The 26,488-nt window shown below is 47.1% G+C and overlaps 1 protein-coding gene across 2 annotated transcripts in view; it reads right to left on the bottom strand.

Annotated features, from left to right (window-relative positions):
* The window catches only part of FBXW11 (F-box and WD repeat domain containing 11), a 168,370-nt gene extending 144,397 nt beyond the window's left edge, over positions 1 to 23,973 (bottom strand). The window contains exons 1-2 of one of the 2 annotated variants that reach the window (XM_045027667.1): positions 23,796 to 23,973; positions 22,280 to 22,352 (exon numbers count right to left, since the gene is read on the bottom strand). In XM_045027667.1, coding sequence (XP_044883602.1) covers positions 22,280 to 22,352; positions 23,796 to 23,806 — 84 coding nt within the window. In that variant the 5' untranslated portion in view covers positions 23,807 to 23,973. The remainder of the gene's footprint in view (positions 1 to 22,279; positions 22,353 to 23,795) is intronic. The other variant, XM_045027668.1, reaches the window with a different exon arrangement.
* Positions 23,974 to 26,488: the final 2,515 nt, after the last annotated feature.

The raw sequence follows: 26,488 nt of genomic DNA, 5'->3' as shown, positions 1-26,488 counted from the left end.
GAACAGCTGCTTATCTGGTCTGCAGGCTATTTGCAGTTAAGAGTAAATGAGGGGTCGAGGAAATTTTCAGATTTTGCAAGGCAGGGAGCTGACACAGAATTTGCAAGGCAGGGAGCTGACACACAGTGTCGGCTCCAAAAATCCACACTCTCTCTCTCCCCCGCTCCCTGTCACACTCCACCCCACCCCCCTCTTTTGAAAAGCACGTTGCTGCCACTTGAACGCTGGGATAGCTGCCCATAATGCACCGCTCCCAACAGCGCTGCAAATGCTGCAAATGTGGCCACACTGCAGCGCTGGTAGCTGTGAGTGTGGCCACACACCAGCGCTTTCCCTACACAGCTGTACGAACACAGCTGTAACTCCCAGCACTGCACATCTGCAAGTGTAGCCAAGCCCTCACTGTGTTCACCTCCAGCCTCTCTCCCCACAATGGCTAATCTGGCCTAGTAATCATGCCGCCATTGACTGAAATCGCAAACCGTTTAAGGAAGGAAATGCAGTTTCAAAGCCCTGTCAGCTTCGCATACCTTTTACTAGACTTGTCCTGGGCATAGCATACTGGCTAAGAGTCTCCTCCCTCAACACAGGCCTTGCCCCCATCACTCTCCACCCCCAGGCCAGTCAAAGGACTGTGCAGATTGTATTAAATGGGTGACAGACAGTTGTGCAAAATGGTGAGCACCCTGCTTAGCCATTTTTCGCCAGCGCATAGCCCACCAGATATTTCTATGGTTTTACTTCCCTCTATATAGTATGGCAAAGTGACCAAAATGACGGTGAAACTCCATGCAGATACTTTGGAAGGAATAGGAGTATTTGTGGCACCTTAAAGACTAACAAATTTATTTTAGCATGAGCTTTCGTGAGCTACAGCTCACTTCTTCGGATGCATAGAATGGAACACACAGACAGGAGATATTTATACATACAGAGAACATGAAAAGGTGGAAGTATGCATAACAACAGGAAAAGTCTAATCAATTGAGATGAGCTATCATCAGCAGGAGGAAAAAAAACTTTTTGAAGTGATAATTAAGATGGCCCATAGAAGGTGTGAGGAGAACTTAACATAGGGAAATAGATTCAATTAGTGTAATGACCCAACCATTCCCAGTCTCTGTTTAGGCCAGTGTTAATTGTATCTAATTTGCATATTAATTCGAATTCAGCAGTTTCTCTTTGGAGTCTGTTTTTGAAGTGTTTTTGTTGCAAAATTGCCACCTTCAAGTCTGTCACTGAGTGGTTAGAGAGGTTGAAGTGTTCTCCCACTGGTTTTTGAATGTTATGATTCCTGATGTCAGATTTGTGTCCATTTATTCTTTTGCGTAGAGACTGTCCGGTTTGGCCAATGTACATGGCAGAGGGGCATTGCTGGCACATGATGGCATATATCACGTTGGTAGATGTGCAGGTGTACGAGCCCCTGATGGCGTGTCTGATGTGATTAGGTCCTATGATGGTGTCACTTGAATGGATATGTGGACAGAGCTGGCATCGGGCTTTGTTGCAAGGATAGGTTCCTGGGTTAGTGTTTATGTTGTATGGTGTGCGGTTGCTGGTGAGTATTTGCTTCAGGTTGGGAGGCTGTCTATAAGCAAGGACTGGCCTGTCTCCCAAGATCTGTGAGAGTGAGGGATCATCTTTAAGGATAGGTTGTAAATCTTTGATGATGCACTGGAGAGGTTTTAGTTGGGCTGTAGGTGATGGCTAGTGGCGTTTTGTTATTTTCTTTTTTAGGCCTGTCCTGTAGTAGGTGGCTTCTGGGTACTCTTCTGGCTCTGTCAATCTGTTTTTTCACTTCAGCAGGTGGGTATTGTAGTTTTAAGAATGCTTGATAGAGATCTTGTAGGTGTTTATCTCTGTCTGAGGGATTGGAGCAAATACGGTTGTATCTTAGAGCTTGGCTGTAGACAATGGATCGTGTGGTGTGTCCGGGATGGAAGCTGGAGGCATGTAAGTAAGTATAGCGGTCAGTGGGTTTCCGGTATAGGGTAGTATTTATGTGACCATCGTTTATTAGCACAGTAGTGTCTAGGAAATGGACCGCTTGTGTGGATTGGTCTAGGCTGAGGTTGATGGTGGGATGGAAATTGTTAAAATCACGGTGGAATTCCTCGAGGGCTTCTTTTCCATGAGTCCAGATGATGAAGATGTCATCAATGTAGCGCAAGTAGAGTAGGGGCGTTAGGGAACGAGAGCTAAGGAAGCGTTGTTCTAAGTCAGCCATAAAGATGTTGGCATACTGAGGGGCCATGCGGGTACCCATAGCAGTGCCACTGACATGAAGATATATATTGTCCCCAAATGTGAAATAGTTGTGGGTGAGGACAAAGTCACAAAGTTCAGCCACCAGGTTAGCCATGATATTATCGGGGATACTGTTCCTGATGGCTTGTAGTCCATCTTTGTGTGGAATGTTGGTGTAGAGGGCTTCCACATCCATAGTGGCTAGAATGGTGTTTTCTGGAAGATCACCGATGGATTGTAGTTTCCTCAGGAAGTCAGTGGTGTCTCGAAGATAGCTGGGGGTGCTGGTAGCATAGGGCCTGAGGAGAGAGTCCACATAGCCAGACAATCCTACTGTTAAGGTGCCAATGCTTGAGATGATAGGGCGTCCAGGATTTCCAGGTTTATGAATCTTGGGTAGCAAATAGAATACACCTGGTCGGGGTTCTAGGCATGTGTCTGTACAGATCTGTTCCTGTGCTTTCTCAGGGAGTTTTTTGAGCAGATGGTGTAGTTTCTTTTGGTAATCATCAGTAGGATCAGAGGGTAATGGCTTGTAGAAAGTGGAGTTAGAGAGCTGCCTGGCAGCCTCTTGTTCATATTCCGACCTATTCATGATGACGACAGCACCTCCTTTGTCAGCCTGTTTGATTATGATGTCAGAGTTGTTCTTGAGGCTGTTGATGGCATTGTGTTCAGCACGGCTTAGGTTATGGGGCAAGTGATGTTGCTTTTCCACAATTTCAGCCCGTGCACGGTGACGGAAGCAATCTATGTAGAAGTCCAGTCTGTTGTTTCGACCCTCAGGAGGAGGGAATGGAACTCATGGCTAGAGAACGAGGACTTGTCATTCCTAAGTGACACAGCTACTTTATCTGCAAATTCACCTCTGTTTTGTTATATCAATCCTCATTAGTGTATGTGAACACTGATACTAAGTGGTTCGTCTATGCAGTTTTAAGTGGCTTTCATGGTGCAGGAAATTTAGGATTCCAGAAGGATCTAAAACTCTTTTTCAGACAGGGGTGGCTCCAGGCCCCAGCATGCCAAGCGCGTGCTTGGGGTGGCAAGCCGCGGGCGGGGGGGAGGGCGCTCTGCCGGTCACCGCGAGGGCAGCAGGCAGGCTGCCTTCGGCGGCTTGCCTGCGGAGGGTCCACTGGTCCCGCAGCTTCGGCAGCAGCCTGCGGCTTCGGTGGACCTCCCACAGGCTGCCACTGAATTCGCAGGACCGGGGACCTCCCGCAGGCAAGCCGCCAAAGGCAGCCTGCCTGCCGTGCTTGGGGTGGCAAAATGCCTAGAGCCGCCCCTGTTTGCAGACAATAGAAATGCAGGTAAGCTTAATCTGGGAGCATCTCATGGAAATTCAGTGGACACTGGCTGATACACAACTTCCTTTGGCTTCTTTGAAAATCCCAGCCTAATTATTTCACCCTCTAAAATATAGACCCTATGATTTGTATTTAGGCTTGGAAGGATTAGATCTTTATCGGTAAATGGCGATAAACATTGATGACTGTACACACGCAAACCAATGAAAAAATATTTCCATCAATAAAAATCAAAATTTACAGATAGGCAAAGAAAGAAAAATGCTGCTTGAGAACTGAGAGTTTGATTTAAGCATATTTACTTTGTATATTTTCACGTGATGTTGAGAATTTGTATTTTCACAGGTATAAACCATATCTTTTTAAATCTCAATGTCAACTGCCATTAAGTAATTCTCACTCTACCCTCAGAATTTCCCCCACTGCAAAAATTTAAATTGATAAAAATCAGAAAAAAAACTTTAAAATATAGATATTATCCATCAAAATTATACAAAAACAAACATTGAATTCTGCCCATGCTATTTGTATTGCATGCATTGCTGATTGGATAAGGATCAGAGGTCACCAAATGGGCAGTAACATGTTACCACACTGGAATAGCAAATGAGCCTGTTTAGAAAAAGAATTGTTTAAACATATAGCTGATGAAAGGATGATATCGTAAATGTTATTGGAACAGCAGAGACAAGTGCACTCTGAGGATCAAAATGTTTATTTCTACCTTAGGGGAAAATATGTTTTATCTGATGTGATGGTGCTGATGGATTTTTAAAGCACTGAAAAAATGAACAGATTTTTAATAACTCTTCTTACTAGTGCCTAATAATAGACACAGTAACTCCAGCCAGACACTAAGGGATAAACAACCGTTCCTCATATAGATCTCATATGACATAAGATAACTAGATTAGGAGACAGATTACTGCGAGTGAGGAGGAATCAAAAGAACATTGGACTTAACTAGGATAAATCTGCAAAGCCCAAGCCTAGCAGAAAATGAATCATGACCAGTTGTCTGACATTTTCCTTATTTTTACAAGGCAGAACTGAAATTATATAAAATACAGAATAGTGCACACAATAGCCAAGGCAACAGTGCTTGCTAGTTCCAACTGTGTCACATTATCTGATATCTAACGGAGCTCCTGCAGGTTAACTGATCCCTCTCTGACAAAGAATCTCCACACAGAAGAATTTACAGCACAGAGCTAGGATTTCTGGAGTGGAGAAGAGACTGTTGGTGAAAGGTGCAAAACAAAAGCTCTTTTGTGATAAAGTGCTTGCTGCTTCATCTTGAATAAGGGTCACAGAAGGCCTGGATAAGTGGAACCAGTGCCCTTGTACTCTGTGAGATAGCTCCAGCCATCAAGAGATCATACATGAGTATAATGTCCCCCTTGCAGGCCACAGCAAAAGCATGGGGGGGGGGGGATTTGGGAAGTAGGGGAGAGGCAAGGGTATAGCCAATGAGTTTATGACTATGTGGGATCCACTAGTCACATTATGTATAGAAACCTACCAAATTTACAGCTGAGAAAAACGCGTCACAGATCGTGAAATCTGGCCTTTGTAGGGAAGGGGAGCTTGTACCGTGCGCCAGGCTCCAGCTGCTAGTCCAGCAGCCAGGCTGGGGAGGGATGAGACTTCCTCTTCCTCTGCAGGATCCACTGCTGTAGCCGGGTCAGACCTACCTCTGAAGGCAGTGCACCCATGGAGCTTCCTGCAGCTGGGGGAGGTTCCCGGAGGTAGGTCTGACTCAGCCCAGGAGTTGCCATGCAGAGGAAGAGGAAGTCTTGTCCTTCCCCAGCCTCACTGGGACTAGTAGCTGTTGCCTGGCGCATGGTAGAAGCCCATGACTGGGATGCCCCCAGCCCTGCCCATCCCCAGGTCTGGGCCCAGTGTTAAAGGGGCCTTTGGTTGGTTGTGGGGGGGAGGGAACCATGGCACTCCTGACCATGGGGCCCTGGGTGGTCGCCTACCCGTAAGGCCAGCCCTGCCTGTCCCCCAAAAGTGACAACCTCCCCCCCCATATCCTGCGACCCTTACTTCTGCGCTGCTGCTGGTGGCAGCGCTGGCTTCAGAGCTGGTGCCAGGCCAGCAGCCGCTGCTCTCCCTAGGCAGGGCAAAAGTAAGGGTGGCAATCCCATGACTCCCTTTTGGGTCAGGAGCCCCCCCACCCCCCATTAAATTTCAAATGTAAATATCTGAAATGGTGAAATTGACTATTTTTTAAATCCTATAACTGAAATTGACCAAAGCGGACCATGAATTTGGTAGGGTCCTAATTATGTGTGTAATCAGCATGTAGATGATGCTACGTCACTCAGGATTCTGCCTGCATGTTAGGAGAAAGGAGTCTATCTCCCCAGACCCTGTGGTCCTGGACACAAAGTCCTTTTATCCTTGCTTTGCTCATTTGACCAAGATAGGGGCTTGACATGCCTGGAAAGGGACTGGGAAAGATTTGTTGGAAGCTAGAAATTAAATGACCCTGAGTATGTGGATTTGTATGTCTTACCTGTTGCCAGAAATGAGCAGGCCCCTCCACAAAACACTTGTTCTTTTTGGTAGGCACTCCTCTAGTGCAGTTTGTATGGTCTTGCTGTGTAAACAGGGAGCCCAATCTTCAGCTGGCATAAATCAGCCTAGATCCATTGAAGCCAATGAACATTAGAATGTTGAATGGTACTAAATCCTTCATATTGCCGCACTGGCAATTCATCCCTCTAACTCCACACACTACCACTTAACATCTGTGTAGCAGGTGGACAAGACATCCTGCCAGATGTAATAAGATGTCTGTGAGACCCACCTCTTGAGAGAGGCTCCACTGACTGATTGGAAGAATATATGCCAAGTTCCCCCGCACTAGGCATATCCACCTTACAAAGCAAAACAGTAACAGTTCATGGGAGTAGCTCAGATGCCAGGTGAAAAAGGACACGAGAAAAACAAATGCAATTTAGCATGTGAAGTCTTAGGTAGAGCACCAGGAGAATGATGGATTAAACCACCTGTGGATCTTCGTAAAAGAGAGAAAAACCACTGGCCTATTTTTTTTTCTTAGTCTCAGCTATTTTTTTCAGGTTATTATTTTCATCTATTAAACTTTGCAATGGATTATTGCCCTGGATTTGCTCACATGCGTCTCTCAGATCCCTGCAGCGTTCATCCAAACCCATTAAACATTTCTTCTGTCACAACAAATGCAAGCTGGATTGCATCAAGTCTTTTTCCAATGCCCACGGAGTAAAATAAATCCAAGGCAGTTTGAGACGTAAGTTCCCCAGTGCCCCTTTTGGCATGCAACCACAGGTCTCGCCTTCAAACAGATGGAAACTTTGGAAATAAATGCCAGTTCTTTTAGCAGACTTGGGTGTACTTTTACATATTTATATAATCTCTTTAATTTCCATAATAACCTGGATTATGAAGAAGGAGATTAAAGACTGTACTGGCTGGTGTAGGGAGGAGGGGTTTGGATTCCCGAATCATTGGAATGGATTCAGTGCCTGTTTGGATTACACAATCCGCACTTGAACTGGAGAGGTACTGATCTCCTAATTAACATATTGGGCCACATTCTCTGCCCTGCTCTGTCCCCTTTCTGATACTCTGGAGATGTAAAGAGTCAGAGACTGTTTTTATCTCCCCTGCTCAGGATTTCTCCAGTGTGGGGTAGGAACAGGGAATTCCCAGCAGGTGTAGAGCTGGCAGTCAGCTCCTATGCTACTCCTCCTTTTGGTCCCAACATGGGGGATGAAGTGGAGCTGTGGCCCCAGCATTGTGCTTCCCAGCTGGAGGATGGTCATGGAGGATCAATGCCAGTTAAAATAATTTAGAGCAGCCCCGATGCTGCTCCAAATTTTGCTGAGGCTGGTGCAGAAATGGCCAGAATGTCAAGTAGCCATAACTGGCTAACACCCCTCACACACACACATCCCTCTGCTGCACCAAACCGTCACAACAGAGAATCTGAGCTTTTCTTACATTGGCTATGGCGGCACTTCTAGCTGGGAGTGTAATTTCCTACATGGCTCTCTACACTCCCAAGCAGTGCCTCCCATATCTACACTGCTATTTTTTAGCAGTGTAGCATCTTGCTGCCTCCCTGTTGCCAAAGCCTTTCCCCACGACAGCAAAGGGGGCAGCCAGAGCCTTTCCCTGGTGCTGGAGCCTTTCACTGGTGGGTGTCACTGCCTTATGCAGCTACAAATGTGGATGCAGCCTGCCTTTCACTGCAGCATGTAGTTAGTTACATGTGTAATGCCTGTACTCTGCATGTCCCTGTAAGTGTAGACTCAGCCCTAGTGAGTTTCAGTAACATCACCTTACACATTGCCTCTGAATTTGGTCCACTAAATGGAGATGGGTCAGGTATAACAAACAAGGCAGAAGCTGAAGATCAGCAAGGATCATATCAGGATTGAAATGTAAAGGAGGGTCTGCAGAAAGGTCAGTCACACACACTGGACTTAAAGAAAGCAGATGTTTAAGGAATGCAAAGTGAGCTACAGAAAATTGGATGGAATTTCATGCCTGCAAGCAACATGCAGTGCAGAAGAGGGAAGTGTTTACGATCCAGCTGGGGCAGATGAAATCAAAATCCAACCCAGGCAAATAAAACAAAAACCTAACAAGGGACTAGAGGCTTAAGTGGCCAAGTAGGGAGGTAAAGACTAGCATGGAAGAGACAGAGGGCATTTCAACATATGATGAAGCTGGGCGAGTTACAAAAAGAGACATCACGATAGCCAAACAATTGAGGAAATACATTAAGCCCAATTCATCCTGGTGCAACTGTATGGATTTTAGTGGAGTCATGCCAGAAATGAATTTAGCCCTTAATGTTAAACAAGCTCTTGTTGAACATGGCTGCTACTCTGAAAGCTCTTGTCTGAGTGTTTCCCATTTTCATTTATTTCTCAGAGCTCTAGGCATTTGCACAACTTAGAAAATGTCTAGTCACAAAAGGGTCAGATTTACAAAGAGATTTAGGTGCCTGAAGATGAAGCAAGGCATCTAGTGAGATTTAGAGAAGTGTCCGATGTCAATGGGAGTAAAGCACTTAACCTGCTTAGGTGCTTTTGAGTATCACACTAGGTGCCTATCTGCATCTTTAGGCATCTAGATGTCCTTGAAATCTGGCCCAAAGGGCATAAAAACGTAAAAAGCCCCAGCCCCAACCCACTGAGCTAATCAGCTAAGCCACAGAATATAGAAACAATCAATTCTCTTCTCCCTCTACATCTCAACACCAAGTCCTCTCCCCTTTCCTCAAAAGCCAGAGGAAACAGATGGGCTCTACAGTGCGTCCTGAATGGCAAGCATTTCAGGTTTATTTGGAACTAAGCCAAGAATGAGTTCCAAAGTCCTGGGCCCTATGTAGAAAATACCTAGCAGCAGCCACCGCCCTGTTAGAGGCAGCTCTGCTGAGGCCAATATCAAACAGAGAGAGAGACCTCCCAAGAAGATAGGACACAAAGCATTTAAGACCCATAAACAGAACTCCACCAGGAAATCAACTGGCAGACAGTGCTCATGGAGATGCCACATTTCACAAGCAGCCATGTTAGTCCAAGTCTCTGAAGTCTTAAGGTGTAGCCCCATGTAGAGCACATCAGGTTCAGATAAGATAGGCATGGATGTCATGGGCATATGGAAGGCACCACAATCCATGGCTTCTCACTACAACTCCCAACCTAGGAGCCTGCAGTGCCCTCAGACAATAAAACTTGGCCCTTCCATAGCAGTTTTCACCCAGGGATGTGAAAGTGCCGAACAAACATTAATTAAGCCTCACAACACCCTGAGAAGGAAAGCCTTATCCTTTTTGTGCAGATGGAAATACTGAAAAACAGAGTGGTTAAATAACTTTCCCAAGTCAACACAGTAAGTCAGTAGTAGAGCTGGAAGTAGAAGAGGAGGTTACTCACCTGTGCAGTAACTGACATTCTTTCAGATGAGTGTCCCTGCAGGTGCTCCACTCCAGGTGCTGGTGCAACCTGCGCCTTCGCTCGGAGATTTGTACAGAAGTACCCGCAAGGGCCACGTGCACACAGTGCCTGCCTCATGCGCTGCTGGTGCCATAACAGCCCGTGTGCGGCCATGATTCCTTAGTTCCTTCTCTACAATAGAGACCACTCCAAACTCTGAAGTAGAGGGGAGGAGGGTGGGTAGTGGACAAGTAAGTAACCTCTTTGAAAGAGAGAGATGTCCCTGTGGGTACTCCACTCCAGGTGACTGAAAAGCAGTATCTCTACGATGGCATCTGGCACCATCGAATCTGGTAAGAAAGCCGTGGACAGCACAGCTCTTGCCATTCGAGTGTCAGTCAAGGGGCCCTGAGTAAGGGCGTAGTGTTTGGCAAAGGTGTGCTCTGAAGCCCAGGTGGCAGCCTTGCAGATATCTATGAGAGGAATGTTACATAGGAATGCAACAGACATTGACACAGATCTGGTAGAGTATGCCTTAATAGAAGTTGGAGGATGTATCTTCTTTAGTTGGTAGCATAAATGGATGCAGTCTGATATCCAGTTGGATATTCTCTGGGTGGATATCAGTTTGCCCTTAGATCTCTCTGCAATTGAAATAAAAAGTTTAGGGGAAGCCCTGAACGGCCTAGTCCTATCTAAATAAAAAGATAATGCTCTGCACACATCAAGTGTGTGCATTGCTGTTTCAAAAGAGTTTGCATGCAGTTTAGGAAAGAAGATTGGTAGATGGATAGATTCATTACGGCGGAAGGATGAATGTACCTTTGGGAAAAATTTGGGATGCCTTCAGAGCGTGACTTTATCCTTAAAAAAAGATAGTGTAGGGTGGGTCAGCCATGAGAGTTCCACGTTCTCCTACACGACTGGCAGATGTAATTGCCACTAAGAATGCTGCTTTCAGAGATAGGTGTAGTTGACAGCAGGATGCTAGTGGTTCAAATGGCTATTGTGTCAAACATGTGAGGACCAAGTGGAGGTCCCATGGTTGAGTGGGTAGTCTGATGTCCGGGTACAGGGTCTGGATGCCTTTGAGGAATCTTTTTGTGATAGGGTGGGCAAAGATAGTGGTGTCACTGATCTTCTGGTGAAATACTGTGATTACTGCCAGATGTACCTTTATGGAACTGAAGGAGAGCCCAGATTGTTTGAGCTCCCGAAGGTAGTCCAGTATGACTGAAAGAGGTGCGGAAGTAAGAGCGGATTGCCTGGCAGAACACCATGCCATGAACCCAGACCATTTATGGATATAGGTGATGTGTGTAAATTGTGTCCTACTGTGTAATAGTACAGTTTGCACCTACTTAGAGCAGCCTAGTTCTTCGTAGGAGAACCGTTGAGGAGCCATGATTTGAGGTGGTGCATTCCTATGTTTGGGTGGTGTAGATGGCCCCTGCATTGGGACAATAAGTTCAGAAGCGGGGGGAAAGGGAGATTGGCAGACAAGTGGACATCTGTGTTAGAAGTGGGTACCACAGCTGTCTGGGCCATGTAGGGGCTATCAATATGATCCTGGCCTTCTCTGTCCATATCTTTAATACTACTTTGTGTAGGAGTGGTATCGGTGGGAATGCGTATAGTAGGTTGTCATTCCATCTGAGCGTAAACACATCTCCCTAGACCCGCTCTGGAGCAGAATTGGAGGCATTTCTTGTTGGTCACAGTCGCAAAGAGATCCAGTTGTGGATAATGTATAGATGTTGTAGTGTTGTTTATCATCTCCCATTCGTGGTTGAGTGGGAAGGATCGGCTGAGCTCGTCTGCTGTGGTGTTTTGTGCACCGGGCAGGTACAAGGCGGAGATATCAATATTGTGTTGGAGGCACCAATTCCAAAGTTTCATAGCCTCGGTGCAAAGTGAATTGGATCGGGCTCCTCCTTGCCTGTTTATATAAAACATAGAAGCAGTGTTGTTGGTCATGATCCTGATCTTTTGGTTCTTGATGAGTGGGAGAAAGTGGAAGCAGGCGTTGCGGACCACTCAGAACTCTAGATGATTTATATGTAGTGAGGTCTCTGTAGGAGACCATAGTCCTTGAGCAGTATGGTGTCCCATGTGTGCCCCCCAACCAGTGAGGGATGTGTCTGCAGTGATTATAATTTAAGAGGATTCCTGTAAAAATGGGACCCCGAAACAAAGGTTGTATGGTTGAGTCCACCATATGAGTGAGTTCTTGCTATTGGTAGGCATGGTGAGAAGCTTGTGTAGTCTGTGTACATTTGGTTTGTAGACTGTGGCTAGCCAACCATGCAGGCATTGCAAGTACAGGCATGCGTTCTTGACCACAAAAGTGCATGTTGCCATGTGGCCTAGAGGTTGTAGGCAGTCATGAGCCGTGACTTGTGGGCTGTTCTGCAGTTTGGTGATGAATTTGTCGGTTGGAAGAGATGCGAGGCCAGTTGTGGAGTCGAAGTGTGCACCTATGAACTCCAGATGTGGATTTGTTTGTGTTTTTTTGCAGGTCAGCACCCTGAAGGCAGTCAATGGTCATGTGTGTGGATCGGATGGCTTCCTCATGAGTTTGCGATTTGAGGAGGCAATTGTTCAGGTAAGGGAAGATTATTATTCCTTTTTTCCTGAGATGTGCAGTAACCACCACGAGGATCTTGGAGAGGACACAGGGTGCTGTTGAGAGGCCAAAGGGTAGAACCCTGTATTGGTAGTGGTTTGTTCCCAGAACAAAATATAAGAAAACGTCTGTGGGCAGGGCGTATAGTTACATGAAAATAAGCATCCTGCAGGTCGAGAGCTGAAAACCGATCTTCCTGCTCCAGTGCTGGAATAATGGTCATTAGGGTAACTGTTTTTAATTTTTGCTTTTTGATGAACTTATTGAGTTGCCTGAGGTCGAGAATAGGCCGCCATCTCCCACTTTTCTTTTTACTCCCATTTTTTTTTTTTTTTGGACAGAAAACACTTTCCCCTCTGCTGATCAGGTACCCACTCCACTGCTCCTATTTGCAGAAGAAGTTGTACCTCTTGATGGAGCAAGTGGTCATGAGAGGGGTCCCTGAAGAGGGAGGGGGAGGAGCCCATCTGTCTGAAGTGATGGCTCACCAGTTGTTGTAAAATGGGAGCAAACTGTGATCAAAGGGTTGAGTAATTAGTGTGAGGGCAGGAGTGGGTGGGAGGTCTTCTATGTCCTCGACCACGGCTTCAAATCTGTTTGTTAGGTGGAGCCAGGGCTGGTGCAACCATTTAGGCAACCTAGGCGGTCACCTAGGGCGCTAGGATTTGGGGGGCGGCATTTTCTTCGGCAGCGACTGCGGCGGCCGGATCTCCAGTCGCCGCCGGCATTTAGGCGGAGGGAGCTGGGGCAGGGGAGCATGGGGAGGGCCGCCTGCAGCAATAAGGCGGGGGGGGGCGGCATGCAAGGGAACTCCCCACCCCAGCTCACCCCTGCCCCACCTCCTCCCCAAGCACGCCGTGGCTGCTTCACTTCTCCTGCCTCCCAGGCTTGCGGTGCCTAAGCTGATTGGCGCCGCAAGCCTGGGAGGCGGGAGAAGTGAAGCAGCGACAGCGTGCTCGGGGAGAAGGCGGAGCAGGGGTGAGCTGCGGTGGGGGGGTGCCTCAGGGCGGATGGGGGGGATGCTGTGGGGGGGGGTGTCCCTCAGGGCGGGGGGACGGGGGAGGGCGCAAGGTGGAAGTTTCACCTAGGGTGCGAAACATCCTTGCACCGGCCCTGGGTTGGGGAGGTTGGGATGCTGCTGATTGTGAGGGGAGGCGGCGTTGAGGCCTAGGTCTCTGGCATTGATGCTGTTGCTGATCGTATGGCCATTGTTGTTGTTGTGCGTACGCCAGGTATCACGGCCATTGGTAAGGTAGAGGCTGGTGTATGGATGCCTAGAGATCTCAGCGTAGCCCTGGAATCCTTCATGGTGTGCAGCACCTCATTTGTCTTTGCTGCAAATAATTTCTCACCATCGAAGGGGAGATCCTCCACGGTGTTCTGTATCTCATGTGGGAAAGAGGAAGAGTTGAACCATGAAGCCCGATGCATAACAACGGCTGGAGCAGTGGACCTGGCTGCAGTGTCCACAGCATCAAGGGCAGCCTAGAGTAATGTGCAGGAAATTATTTTCTTCAGAGACCACTGCCTTAAATTGCGATCTCTTTTCTTCTGGAATATTGTTAACAAATTCCATTAATTGCCCATAATTTCTATGATCATATTTGACTAGGAGGGTGGCAAACTATGCCACACTGAATTGCAGTGTGGAAGTTGCATAAACCTTGCAGCCCAAATCAATCCATTCTTTTACTGTCCCTGTCAGGAGTAGTAGACCGGAAATGCTGCTGCTTGTTTTTTTGGTTCGCTGCTTCCAGCACCAAACTCGCTGATAGTGGATGTGTGAAAAGAAACTGAGCCGTTGGAGGGGACACAGTATTGCCAATCTGCCCTCTTGCAGGTCAGGGGTATAGTAGCTGGAGTTTGCCAGATATTCTTGGCCGGGTCCAGGACAGCTCCATTGATTGAGAGGGCAATCTTGGAGGAGGCCGCAGGTTGCAAGATGCAAGAGACTCACTTCATGTTGAGTCTCTGACACCTCCTCCATAGTGATCTTGAGTTCACTAGCCACCCTTTTAAATAGATCTTAAGAAAGGGTCAAAGAAAATAAAACTTCTGACTAAAATACTATACTGACTGTACTAACAAACGAAGTATGTGAAAGCGAGAAAATGTTGAGCGGGACTGCTGAGCTCCATCTCAGACTGGGGCAGTAGAGAAGGAACTGAGGAGTCACAGCCATGCACATGCTGTTACGGCACCAGCAGCGTGTGCAGCCTGTGCGGGTACTGCCGTACAAATCTGAGCGAATGCGTGGGGATGCACCAGCACCTGGAGTGGAGTACCCACAGGGACATCTCTCGAATCAGAATCCAAGATTCATTACTCTTGACTAAAGTTGGTTGGGAATTTTCTGTCTGAATGATTTTCTGTCAGAAAATGCAGTTTCTGCAAACTTTTGCTGAAATATTTTGATTTTTCTTTTGGGCAAATTAAAAATAAATATTTTGTTTTGTGGCAATTTGAACCAAATCAGAATATTTTTTGTTCTCTGAAACTGACCCAAAAGGTTTAGTTTCTAATCCATTTTCCTATAAGCACATTGCCTTATGGGAGTTGTAGTTAAGGCCCTCATTCGCTAACCAAGCTGCGCGGTACATCATGGGAGATGTAGTCCAGCCAGGGAACCTGACCCATAGGGAGAATCAGACTCTTGAACTATACTCCATATGCATCAACTCCATGGGTGCTCCAGGGCATGCTTGGGGTGGAATTAGGTGGGAGGAGGGAGGCAGGCAGCGTTGGAGCAGGGGCAGGAAAAGGCAGGCGGGGGTGGGGGCTTGGGAGAAGGGGTCGTGTGGGGGCAGGGCCTGGGGCAGAGCAGGGTGTTGAGCACCCCCCGGCCCGGAGGAAGCCGGCACCTGTGTTATGGTCCCATGAGACAATGCACCACAATGGGAAAATGCTGCTTTTAATGTTGAACAGACTTAAAGAATTTTGGCTCAGTTCAGCAAACTGAAATGAAACATTTACATTTCAGAAATGTCTAAACGTTTCATTTGGTTTTGAGCAAAATGAAATGTTTTGACATTTCCCAATCTAAATATTTTGGAAATTCTGTTTTATGTAAAATTTCAATGTTTCATCCCAATTTGGGACAAAAACCAAATGTCAGAATTTCCACGAGGACAAAATTTATGAATTTTGCTCCAGGCTGCTGACCCATACTTTAACCCACTAGGCCACTTGCCTGCATTTATTTCACAATTGTTTCCATTCCAGGTTTTACCCACTTATTGATGACCATGATCATGGAATTTGATAGCCTATTTTGACCTGATCGTAATTTCCTTCTGTATTATTTCTTCCATCCATGAAATGAGTTTTATTATGTATATTTTTGCTTTTAACCCCCCATCAAGCTCCTGTGTGAAAAGAAGCAAATGATTTCATTTTATCATTCTTTCTCTCTCTATTCAGTAAATTAGCTTTGACATTTCCTGAGTGCTTCCAGGTGAAGTACCACTCGTGTTTGCTATCAGCAACCAACAAGAGAAGAGGGGGAAGCAATGAGCAGGAGTTGCTGCTGAGCACTACTCCCTCTCATGCTGCTACTTGTGGTTACTAGAGACAGACAGCTGTGCTAGGAGCTGGGCGGGGTAGCTACAGGAACAGGCAGAGAGGGAGAGATGGGCAGGGAGTGGAGTTTGCTCACTGTAAGGGGGTCTGGGGAGGAAAGAGAGCAGGGAGAGAGAAAATTGGAGTGAGGTAGGATGTCCAGATGGTAAACCTTGGTCATGCTAAGGCAGGGGCATGGCCACAGCCCACTCACATAGCATCCAGACCCACCCAATGTTGGGGCAGAGCCCCGCAATCCACCAGCTGGGGACTCCTGATCCTAGCTCAGTGTCCAGCTGGGTCCCTCTCCTGCTGGTCCTGTGTGCTGATGCCCTGGTCTCCCACCCCAACTAGGGGTGTGACTCAGGGGGGTGGGTCTGGGTCCGTAGCAGATTAGCCACTGGCCCTGGGCCAACAGGGTCACCCCAATCCACTCCCCCTGCCCAGCACTCCAGCCAGGGGGTGGGTCAGGGCATGGGAAGAACACTGGGCAGGAGGAGTGGGGCAAGCCCTGTGCCTCAATCATGCTCCCCAGCAGGAGCATCAGGTGGGGGAAGCCTCCATGTCCGGACCCCACTTCCCCAGCAGGAAGGAGTGGGGAGGGACCCCCAGTTGTCTTAGCCTAGCCAGGTCCCCACAAAACCTATTCTGCATCTGTCATTGCCCGCCCACCTGAAAGCTGGGACCACCCAGTTTTCCTGTTTTAGCTATGCCACCACGCTAAGGGGATATTTGTTTCTTTGTTCTTGGGGGTTGGTTTCTTTCTTTTTTTTTTTTTTTTAAACTTATTTGAATCTTTGACTGTGCTTCAAATTGTCAAGGTGAGAAAAGTCCAATGGCCAGACACTTGAAGCAGCATTCAGCGCCCCGCCCCCCCCGAGAGAATCAAGGGCCTGCTACTGTCACCTGAGCCCCTCTAGCCTGTGTTTGTGATGCTGAAGGACCAGCATTCTAGTCCCAGCAGCCCTCCTCCCAACTATGTATGGTAAGTCCCACACCACCTTGACAACCATGTCAACTAACACATTCTCTTTCCTTGCTAGAGTTCAAGTGCATTATACAGTATGCCATACACAACGTATTATGCTAAAGAACTTTGTGTAGATGGTTAGACTGCTACATTCTCAAGACAATTAGTAAACAAAAGCTTTGTTAAGCAGCAGCTAAGGTTGGTGCAACAATGGCGTTCTTCCCACCCCAGACAATGTCATTCTGTAGAACAATTCTTCTACCTCAACAGTATAAAAATCTGGAAACGAACAGCAAGCAATTCACTCTTGCCCACAGCCCCCCACCATTTGCTGACAATTACTGTACTTAGGCCAAGATTCTCAAAAGTGACTGGTGATTTTGGGTGCCCAACTAGAGACCCCCTGTAAGGAGCCTGATGCAGATGCACAGCACTCTCTCATTATCAGGGCTCTTTAATGTATCTAAAGTTGGGCACTCAAAAACACTAGTCTTGCTCTTAGATAGCCTCTGTTCTGCTACATTGAGGGTAGGACCTTGGCAGAGTGCATGGTGCTCAGAGCAGTATTAACTCGCTCTCAGTTTTCTGATAGTAACTGCCTTTGATTTTTTGAGTATAGCATTTGCAGTAGTTTGGCTTAGACCCTACTCCTCACATATTTGTTCAGACCATACACCCCCTTTTTGGAGCTGGAGAATCTTTTGTCAGTGTTTCCCAAAGTCCAGAGGACATGCACCGATCTCTTGGTTGTTCGCCAATCTCACCTTTCTTTTTATTTATTTTTTTAAGTAAATCTTTCACTGTTATAATTGCAAAGAAACCTTGAAAACATGATCTGTGTGTAACCAATGCAGTGCTTGTCTGCCTGAGTTTGCAGAGAGCCTGAAACAATAGCTCTGAGGAATAAACTACTCCATTCAATACAATGGATGTTAACTTAGATGACAATGATCAAACTTTGCACACCAACATTGTTAACTATTTCACTGATCAAAGGACATAGCAAAGGAGAAGAAATGGGTTATTCTAGAAGGAAGTTGATAAGCTGGAGAGAGTTCAGAGAAGCCCCACAAGAATAATTAAAGGACTGGGAAACATACCTTATAGTGACAGACTGTTGAGATAAATAGATTGAACTTCTTCAAAGAGAAGGTTAAGGGTGACTTGATCCCAGTTTATAAGTACCTACTTGCGGGGGGGGGGGGGATTGATAATGGGCTCTTCACTCTAACAGACAAAGGTTTATCAAGATCCAGTGGCTGGAAGTTGAAGTTAGACAAATTCAGACTAGACATAAGGTGCAAATTTTTAACAGTGAGGGTAATTAACCATTGGGACAATTTACCAAGGGTTGTTATAGATTTGCCATCACTGGCCATTTTTTAAAAAGATTGGATTTTAAACAATTCCTGTTTGAAGTAAGCAGATTTTATCATGAATTTCTATGGTTATATATATCAGACTAGGTGATCACAGTGGTTGCTTCTGGCTTTATGGTTGATGAATTAGGAAGATGGACACAATCTACTGTTAGTGACTAATTATTTAAAAACAGGGCCTATACGAACACATGGCAGGCTGAAGCAGAGTGCTCTTGCTTTCATCTTCCTGAACGTCAGCTCAGCTTTTGGGAGTTTGGGCAACACAGTTCTACACAGAGACTACTTTTGTACCACCGCTTATCTTCTGTGGGGGACCATTGTTATAGCAGCCACACCTCGTCACAGGTTTTAACTCATGCACAGAACTGAGGCAGGCTTTGTAGTAAGCTTACTGGCATGTAAGCCACAGGAACATATGGCCTTTAGTTTTTCGTGAGTTGCTGAGACACTGGATAGTTCACCTCCTGAGATGGTTAAATCCCCATGCAGAAGATCACAAAAGGCATAAATATACAATTATTAAAAATGAATGAAAGAACTGCTTGTAAAAGAAAGTGTGGCCAACACTTAAAAAGCAGATGCAGAGGTGGCTTGTTCCTCCTTGAAATGAGATAAAACAAAGGACAAGAGCAGTGTGGAGACAATCTAGTGCTCTGCATCCTGGTTTTGGAAGTGAACCAACAGAGCAGCTTATTGAACTTCTGGAATTAAAAAAAATATGCTGCTGCATATGTTAAAAAAAGAGGAGATCTAGAGGCAGCTGCTGAGCAGATTCAAACTCAGAAGAATGATCCCCTCTAGGTTTGCTTGGGAAATGCCATTTGTCCAAGGAAGGGCGGGCTTGGGAGGAAAACCAAATCTAAAAAGTGAGCATCTGCTGGAAACCCTGTTTTATCTGAACATTTAAAGGAAGCACAAAATACATTGTGAGCAAGGAATACAACTGGCAATTGCTAAGTTGTCTTGCAAATCTCTGACCTTGAAGAGACCCCAAACCAACCTGCCTAGCCCCCCCAAATTACCTCCCTTCCAGCTAAGTGAATCCTGGGTGCCACATCACCAGAGGATGCTTTTATAAAAGTAAAATCTGCAGTAACCATCAGCTGCAATAGACAATCTTAAGTAGCTATTATAAAGTATCCCCAAGGATTCCTGTACAAGTGTTTGACTTTTAAAAGCCAGCCTCGAGTAGAAACCCAACTTTTGCTGGTCACCGAAGATAAGCTTCAGCATATAGGGTGACTAGATAGCAAGTGTGAAAAATCTAGACACTTTTTTTTCAGGGGGAGGGATGGAGGAAGTATAGTTGACATATATAAGACAAAGGCCCTAATAGCAGGACGTCTGGTCACCCTATCAGCATCCAGTGTTTTTATTTTATTTGTACATATAGTCTTGCAAAATTGGCAAGATGATGTACCAGCCGGGGCAAAAAATCTGCTAGCCCATCCCCAACATCAACACACAACTGGCCCCCACATATACTACATGCATACCCAGACATTGACTTTCTCACAAGCATGTGCACACACACCATTCAATAGGTGTTAAAATGCACGTTACACTCCCAGACTAGGGGCAGTTTTAAATTTGTAGTTTTATTTAACTTAGTATGAAAACAAACACACCCAGCTTGCATAAGCCCCACTGCTTCTCAGGTCTTTCAGGGTATGTCTACCCTGCAATTAGACACCCGCAGCTGGCATATGCCAGCTGACTCAAGCTCCAGCTCAGGAGCTGTTTAATTGCAGTGCAGTGCTCAGGAGACCTCTGGGACCCTCCCATCTCACAGGCTCCTAGAGCCCAGGCTCCAAGGCGAGCCTGGATGTCCACACCACAATTAAACAGCCCCTTAGCCTGAGCCCCATGAACCTGTCAGCTGGCATGCACCAGTTGCGGGTGTCTAATTGCAAGGTAGATGTACCCTTGGAGCACACCCAATTCCGCTGCTGCAACCGGAGCTGCCCGCTTTGGCCCCCTCAGCAGACCTTCAATCCTGAAAGAGAGCACAGGTAAACCTGACCCTGTAACTAACTAACTCACTCACTCACACACTTCGATCCCCTTGCTCAGCCAGACCCTGACTGAGTCACATTCACCCCCCAACCAAATTCCTCTGCTCTCCCCTCAGACCAGCAGCAGCTCTTCGCAGCTGCCTCCTCTTCCCTAGCGCCAGGTGCCTCTGTGCTCCCCCTGGACACCCCAGGCAGCAGTTGCTGTGGAGAAGCCCAGGACTCTGCTGCTTTAGCCCTTCCTTGCTTAAGGTGGGGGCTACAGGAGTTGCTGGGATCTCTTTTCTTCCTTTCCCTGTGCCTGGGTGGGGAATGCTGCATCTGGTGCTGTATCTGGTCAAGCAGGCTGTAGTGTGGCAAAGCAGCAGCTTTCTGGGGTTTACTTTCATCTGGCTGGGGGCAGGAAACAGGCCTGGCCCAAGGGAGGGGAGTTCAGAGGAGCCCAGATGAAGCCAGGAGGATGCAGCCAAGGTAATGGCAGATGCCCCTCCCTGCTGCTGGGGCGTGGAGACGGAGTGAGTGAAGCTTCCCCTAGAGGCCGAACCTCATAAGCGCAGCAGCTGCTGCATTGGTTGTACTCATCTTTTTTTTTAAAACTTTATTTTTTTTAAGTTTGCAACTGGAAGTGGCAGAAGCTGAGATTTTGCAGGAGCTGCGGGACTGGTTCTGCTCACCCAGGGAAGCATCAACTGAGCAGGGTGTCACAAATCTTAGCTTATCCTCATTGCAGAATGACTGGTCACTGACACCTAGTCCAGGCAGAGATTCAGGCTTAAAATACATTGGAAGAATATACAATTGTGATATCAGCACGAGTCCAGGAGCTGTGAATGTATGAGTCAGGGCTACTCAGAGTTAGGGTTGCCAACTTTGGTTGGACAAATTCCTGGAGATTCCATCACATGGGCAAGATTAATGTTTAATTCCTGGAGATTCCAGGACAATCCTGGAGGATTGGCAACCCTACTCATAGTTGCTCCAGCTTGGGGCTGTTGAGCAAGCCAAGAAGAGCCATACTACAGCGTGCTCCCTAGCCACTCCCGCCCTCTGCTGACAAACTAGTTATGGGGCCCCATTACACCACAGGAGCAGCTCAAAGAGGCCCCAGTGAGACCATCTTGAGAGCAAGAACACCACCCCTTAGTGACCATTCATTCCACCAGGTGAGGGGATTCATCTCCTCACCAGCAAAGCAGGGATCCCAGCAGTTTGAAAGCTGCACACAAGAGTTAACAAAAGGAAAGAGCATCAGAGGTCTGGAAAATTTAGGGTGACAACAGCAAATGCGAAAAATCAGGACCGGGTCAGGGGTAATAGGAGCCTATATAAGAAAGACCCCAAAAATCGGGACATCTGATCACCCTAGAAAAATCCCAGGCACTGGCTGGCCAGCAAGGGGGTTCCATCATTTATGATCGTAACACAAGGCTGTGGGCCAAATTGGCTTGGAAACAGCAGGTCCAATTCTTTTGATTGATTTTAGCGGAGCTACCCCTGCCCTGTTCGGCTTGTATCTTGCAACATCAGCAAACCTTGAATGCTATAGAACAACAAGAGCTTTGTGGGACAGACACCTGCTTCCTGGAATGGAGACACTTCTCTTGTGGGTGTCCACACTTTGAAATGCCTTGCTTTTAGAACTGTATCTTTGGCCCCATCCATCTCTATACCCCTTCATTTAATTGTATCCTGGATGCTGCTTTTCATGGAGCCTTTCCAAAGTGGCTTAATCCATCAAAATCTATCAAAGTCATATCCACTAATGTTACATCTCAGTGAAGAGACCAGGACCAATTTAGCAGCCCTTGGGAATGCAGCAAAACAAATTAAGTGCTCAAAAATTGCCTACTAGTGCGAAAAGAGAGGCACTTCCTCTATGAGAGCAGCTAATTGGAACCATTCAGTCTAGAGACCAATCTGTTTTTATGTCATGGTTGTTATTTACATAGGATCCTTGGACTTACCACACCAGGTCAGGTTGTCTAGGCGGTGCTCCTGTCTCCAGCAGCTTCCAGTATCTGTTGTTTCAGGGGATTGCAAAACCAGCACTAACCCACATTACAGCTAGTCAGTGGGGGCAATTATCTACATGGTGGGAAAACAGCTTCCTGGGCTTGGCAAGTGATTAGCCCACACCCTACTATACAATTCCAAACTGTAGCCCATGTCCAACTGGGGCTCTGCCAAGCACTTGCTGGTGTGGTTTGCAGAGAGCTGGCTGCACTGGATGCTTACCCGTCTCTTGATTTGTCTTTGGTCATAATGCCTCTGCTCTGTAGTTGCCCAGTGGAGCTTCAGCAACATCCAACTATCAAATCACAAACCACAGACACCAAGAAATTGAATGATAAAACAACAAATCACGTCCGAACCCTCAGCACTATATTAAAAACAGATACACAACAACTGAAGACAAAACCCTCACTCCATGGATTCCTCCCACTTCTGTTATTTACTCTTTTCAAAAGACTGAATTCAAGTCAGTCAAATGTCAGTTTAAAGTTGTCAAGGAAATTAAGCGCCTCCTAAATTAGGGACTGACTTGCCCAAATGCAGCGTCTCCAGCACTGCTTGTGTGGCAGAGCCTACAGCCTCCCTTGCAGGACCAAAGGAGAACAATTTGTCAGGCATTTGAGTCAGTAGGGGCTAGCCAAACCGAAGGCCAAGGGGGTTGATTCTCAGTTACACTAGGCCTCTCAACACTGCCACCATGGTGTAAGGGGGCCTTAGTGTAAATGGGAATCAGACCGAAAAGTCTTAAATAGTCTCGGACAAATTAAGCCCTCTGTAGTAGAGGTTTAATTGCATGGCAGCTCTGCTGGCACAACCCTGCCAGTTCAGCTGTGATCCAGAGAGTCTTACCGACAAAGTAGAGATAAAACTTGTATTTCTATTGTAACAACCAACCCAACAGAAGCTCCCTCCAGCAGTTTCTGGACTTAACTGAGACCCCGTGAGACGCTCCTGAGTGTCATGAGGACGTGCTGTTCGCTCAGGGGGAGAAAGAGCGGAGTGGATTGAGAGGATGCCAAGGCCTCTTGCAGGGGAGAGCTGGGATGGGAAGGCTTGGCTGATACAGACTGAGTAGAAATTTATGCATCGGAGATCCAATCATCCATGTCCCTGACCAGAAGAGGCTTTAGCAACAGAGGATGGAATCTGCCTTTCCCTTTACCCCATGATCCCAGAAGGGATTAGAGAGCAGGCCAGCCAGGTTATTGCTACTGCCCATTGCTTTGCTTAGCATGTACATGCTCAAGTGCTGGTTCACTAAACTGCTCTAGATCATTTAAAAACCAAGCCTGAGACCAAACCCCATTGAACACCACCTATTCCCAGTTCATGTATGAGCAGGGGACATGGAAAAGGGAGGTGGAGCGTTAAAGGGATTGGTTTAACAGGAACACCAGCAGTAAAAGGACCATGTAGACAAAAAATAAATAAAAAAAATCAGGCATTTCAATATCCCGTTCCAATGTATTGCAGGGAACATTTTAGCTCTGAATGTTCATTTAAAAAAAAAATTTAAAAAAGGTACTCCCTCTGGTGCCCTGCAAGATATTTCAAGCACCCTCCAGTGACCAAAGCATGCTGGCAGTTCTGCATAATGCTTAAATTCAATGGATCCCATATTAACTTACAATATAAATGCACTGGCAACACTGAGCTAACATGACAATCCAAAAATTGACTAATAAAGAGCAGAGTGATTTGATAAAGGACAAACAGTTAAGCTTTTCTGGGTCCTGACCATATTTTCATCTGGCTTTGTACTGTATCTTGCAAAATAGGGGCCTCTGGCTGCTCCTGTAGTACAAGTAATTACTGCTGATCACATACTGAATTGTGCTTCAGAGTCTCTGCTTTCCTTGGTGCTCACAAGACCCCTCAGCTGGTCAGATCATTACACCCACTGAAGGCATGTGATGACCAGGGGCCAGCATGAGTTCTGTTGTGTATTTGGTTGTCATGGTTTTTGTTGCTATGGCAACTGAGTTAGATTATTATGGGTTAGCTCAGCCGGTTTCAACCAGCTGAGTGAGCTCTCTGTATATCTGTAAATAAAATGGAGGTTTTGGTTAGCTGCCTGCTCTCTGGCCTCAAGTGATTGCTTCCTACACCAGCTGCCCCAAGGATATAACAAGTTCAGTTTCATTCTAGAGGCCTGAATCAAGACAGAAGAAGTGATTCCTCTGAAATGCAGGGAGATTCCACATTAAGCTGTGTTTGGGGGAAGCCAGCAGCACGGCCCCAGCACACCCTCTGCTCCCAGGGCATGGAGGTCAGAGACCTTTGTTTCAGGATCAGGCCCAGCATTGTGGCATTCGGTTGCCACAGATTGCACCTTCTGTGATACACAACCACAAGGTGGGGGAGGGGGAATGGCCCTTCTTGCCAACATTTTGTTTTGCTGTAGATGCGTGGCGCAGGATCATGCAGTCTCACATCTGGGTCTCCCCCACCCATTGTTTCCACTGTGGTTGTACCTGGGTTCAGTGGAAACTTTGTGGAGGGAGAGTAACTCAGACAAGAACCATGTATCAGAGGGGTAGCCATGTTAGTCTGGATCTGTAAAAGCAGCAAAGAGTCTTGTGGCACCTTATAGGCTAACAGACATTTTGGAGCATGAGCTTTTGTGGGTGAATACCCACTTCGTCGGATGCATGACATGACATGGGTATTCACCCACGAAAGCTCATGCTCCAAAACGTTTGTTAGTCTATAAGGTGCCACAAGACTCAGACAAGAACAGCCACACTGGGCAGATGAGTGTGCACACAGAGTTTAATACCCACTTAGTTCTGAGATTAAAAATACAATCTCTCACCTGTGGCATTCTATCCACGGAAATACAATCAACAGGAGCGAAAGCCTGAGAACACTGAAGTTTCCATGCAAAAGGCATGGAACTGGGTGTTCCAAGGGTGTTTATGGAGCATTAATCTGGATCGAAGAGGACTGCTGCTGGGATGGGTTGAGACTCTTATGTAGAGTAGGTGCTGCCTCACATTCCCAGCCATTGAGCCTCATCTCCCACTTAGCCTGACAACCAGGTCAGACTGGCAGTAGGGTGTTCACATTCAGGCAAGAACTGGTATCAGGCAGGAGCTGGAGCACTAGGTCTTGTGTGTGTGGTCAGGAAGCGATTAGCAGAGGAGCATACATCAGCTGGCATTTGCCTGTGCAGCTTCCTGAGGCGTTGACTCTTATGACGGTACTTCCCAGCTGCCACAAAGGTGAGTCTGTCCAGACTCCACCTGGATGACTCATGGGAGTTCCCTTCTGCTCAACTAACAGAGGATACTGGACTTAACTAGGCAGTGTTGTCCTACTTACCTGCTCAGTATTTTGAGGAGAAAATATGGAAGTTGGTTGGTATAAATAATAAAAATAATAATTGGAGATATACCCATCTCCTAGAACTGGAAGGGACCTTGAAAGGTCATTGAGTCCAGCCCCCTGCCTTCACTAACAGGACCAATTTTTGCCCCAGATCCCTAAGTGGCCCCCTCAAGGATTGAACTCACAACCCTGGGTTTAGCAGGCCAGTGCTCAAACCACTAAGCTATCCCTCCCCCTCTTCAGCACTGGAGAATTGCCATTGGGTGGGGATCAGGAATGTCGAAGGGAGATTGCTTTATGGCAGCTGCTCGCAACTAACGCAGACTCACGAACACGGGAAAACTCAACCAGGGCTGGGACTGGAGAGGGAACAAAAATGCCCTTGAATAGACAGAGGCCTGCCCGCTGCCTCAGCCACAAAGAAATGTTTTCTCCTCCTCCCTCTAGCTGCTTAATCTTACCTTTCTACCTGCACTCCCAGCTGCCTCTGTTCAGTGCAATGCTGCTCCATTCCACCTCTGCCATCTAGCTCCTAGACCAGGGGTGGCCAAACTTTTCAGCCTGAGGGTCACATCTGGGTATGGAGATGGCATGGTGGGCCATGAATGCTCATGAAGTTGGGGGTTGGGAGGGGAAGAGGGCTCTGACTGGGGGTGCAGGCTCTGAGGCAGGGCCAGAAAAGTGGGGTTCAGGGTGTGGGAGGGGACTCCAGGCTGAGGCTGATGGGTTCAGAGTGTGTGTGTGTGGGGGTGCTCTGAGCTGAGACGGGGGTGGGGTGTGGGCTCTGGCTGGGGATGAGGGGTTTGGAGGGTGGGGGGATCAGCCCTGGGGCAGGGGGTTGGGGCACTGGAGGAGTTTCAGGGGTGCAGGCTCCAGGCAGCGCTTACCTCAAGCAGCTCCCAGAAGCAGCAGCATGTCCCCACTTGGGCTCCTATGCAAACATATGGCCAGGAGGCTCTGCACACTTCCCCATCTGCACGCACCACCCTGCAGCTCCCATTGGCCGCAGTTCCCGGCCAATGGGAGCTGCAGAGGTGGCAGCTGGGGCAGGGGCAGCGTGTGAAGCCCCCAGCTGTCCCTATGTGTAGGAGCCAGAGGGGA

The sequence above is a fragment of the Mauremys mutica genome, chromosome 8, assembly GCF_020497125.1.
Source record: "Mauremys mutica isolate MM-2020 ecotype Southern chromosome 8, ASM2049712v1, whole genome shotgun sequence".
NCBI classification, from domain to species: domain Eukaryota; kingdom Metazoa; phylum Chordata; order Testudines; family Geoemydidae; genus Mauremys; species Mauremys mutica.
Note: the sequence above shows the minus strand (reverse complement) of the source record. Positions and strands in the feature narration are given on the sequence as shown.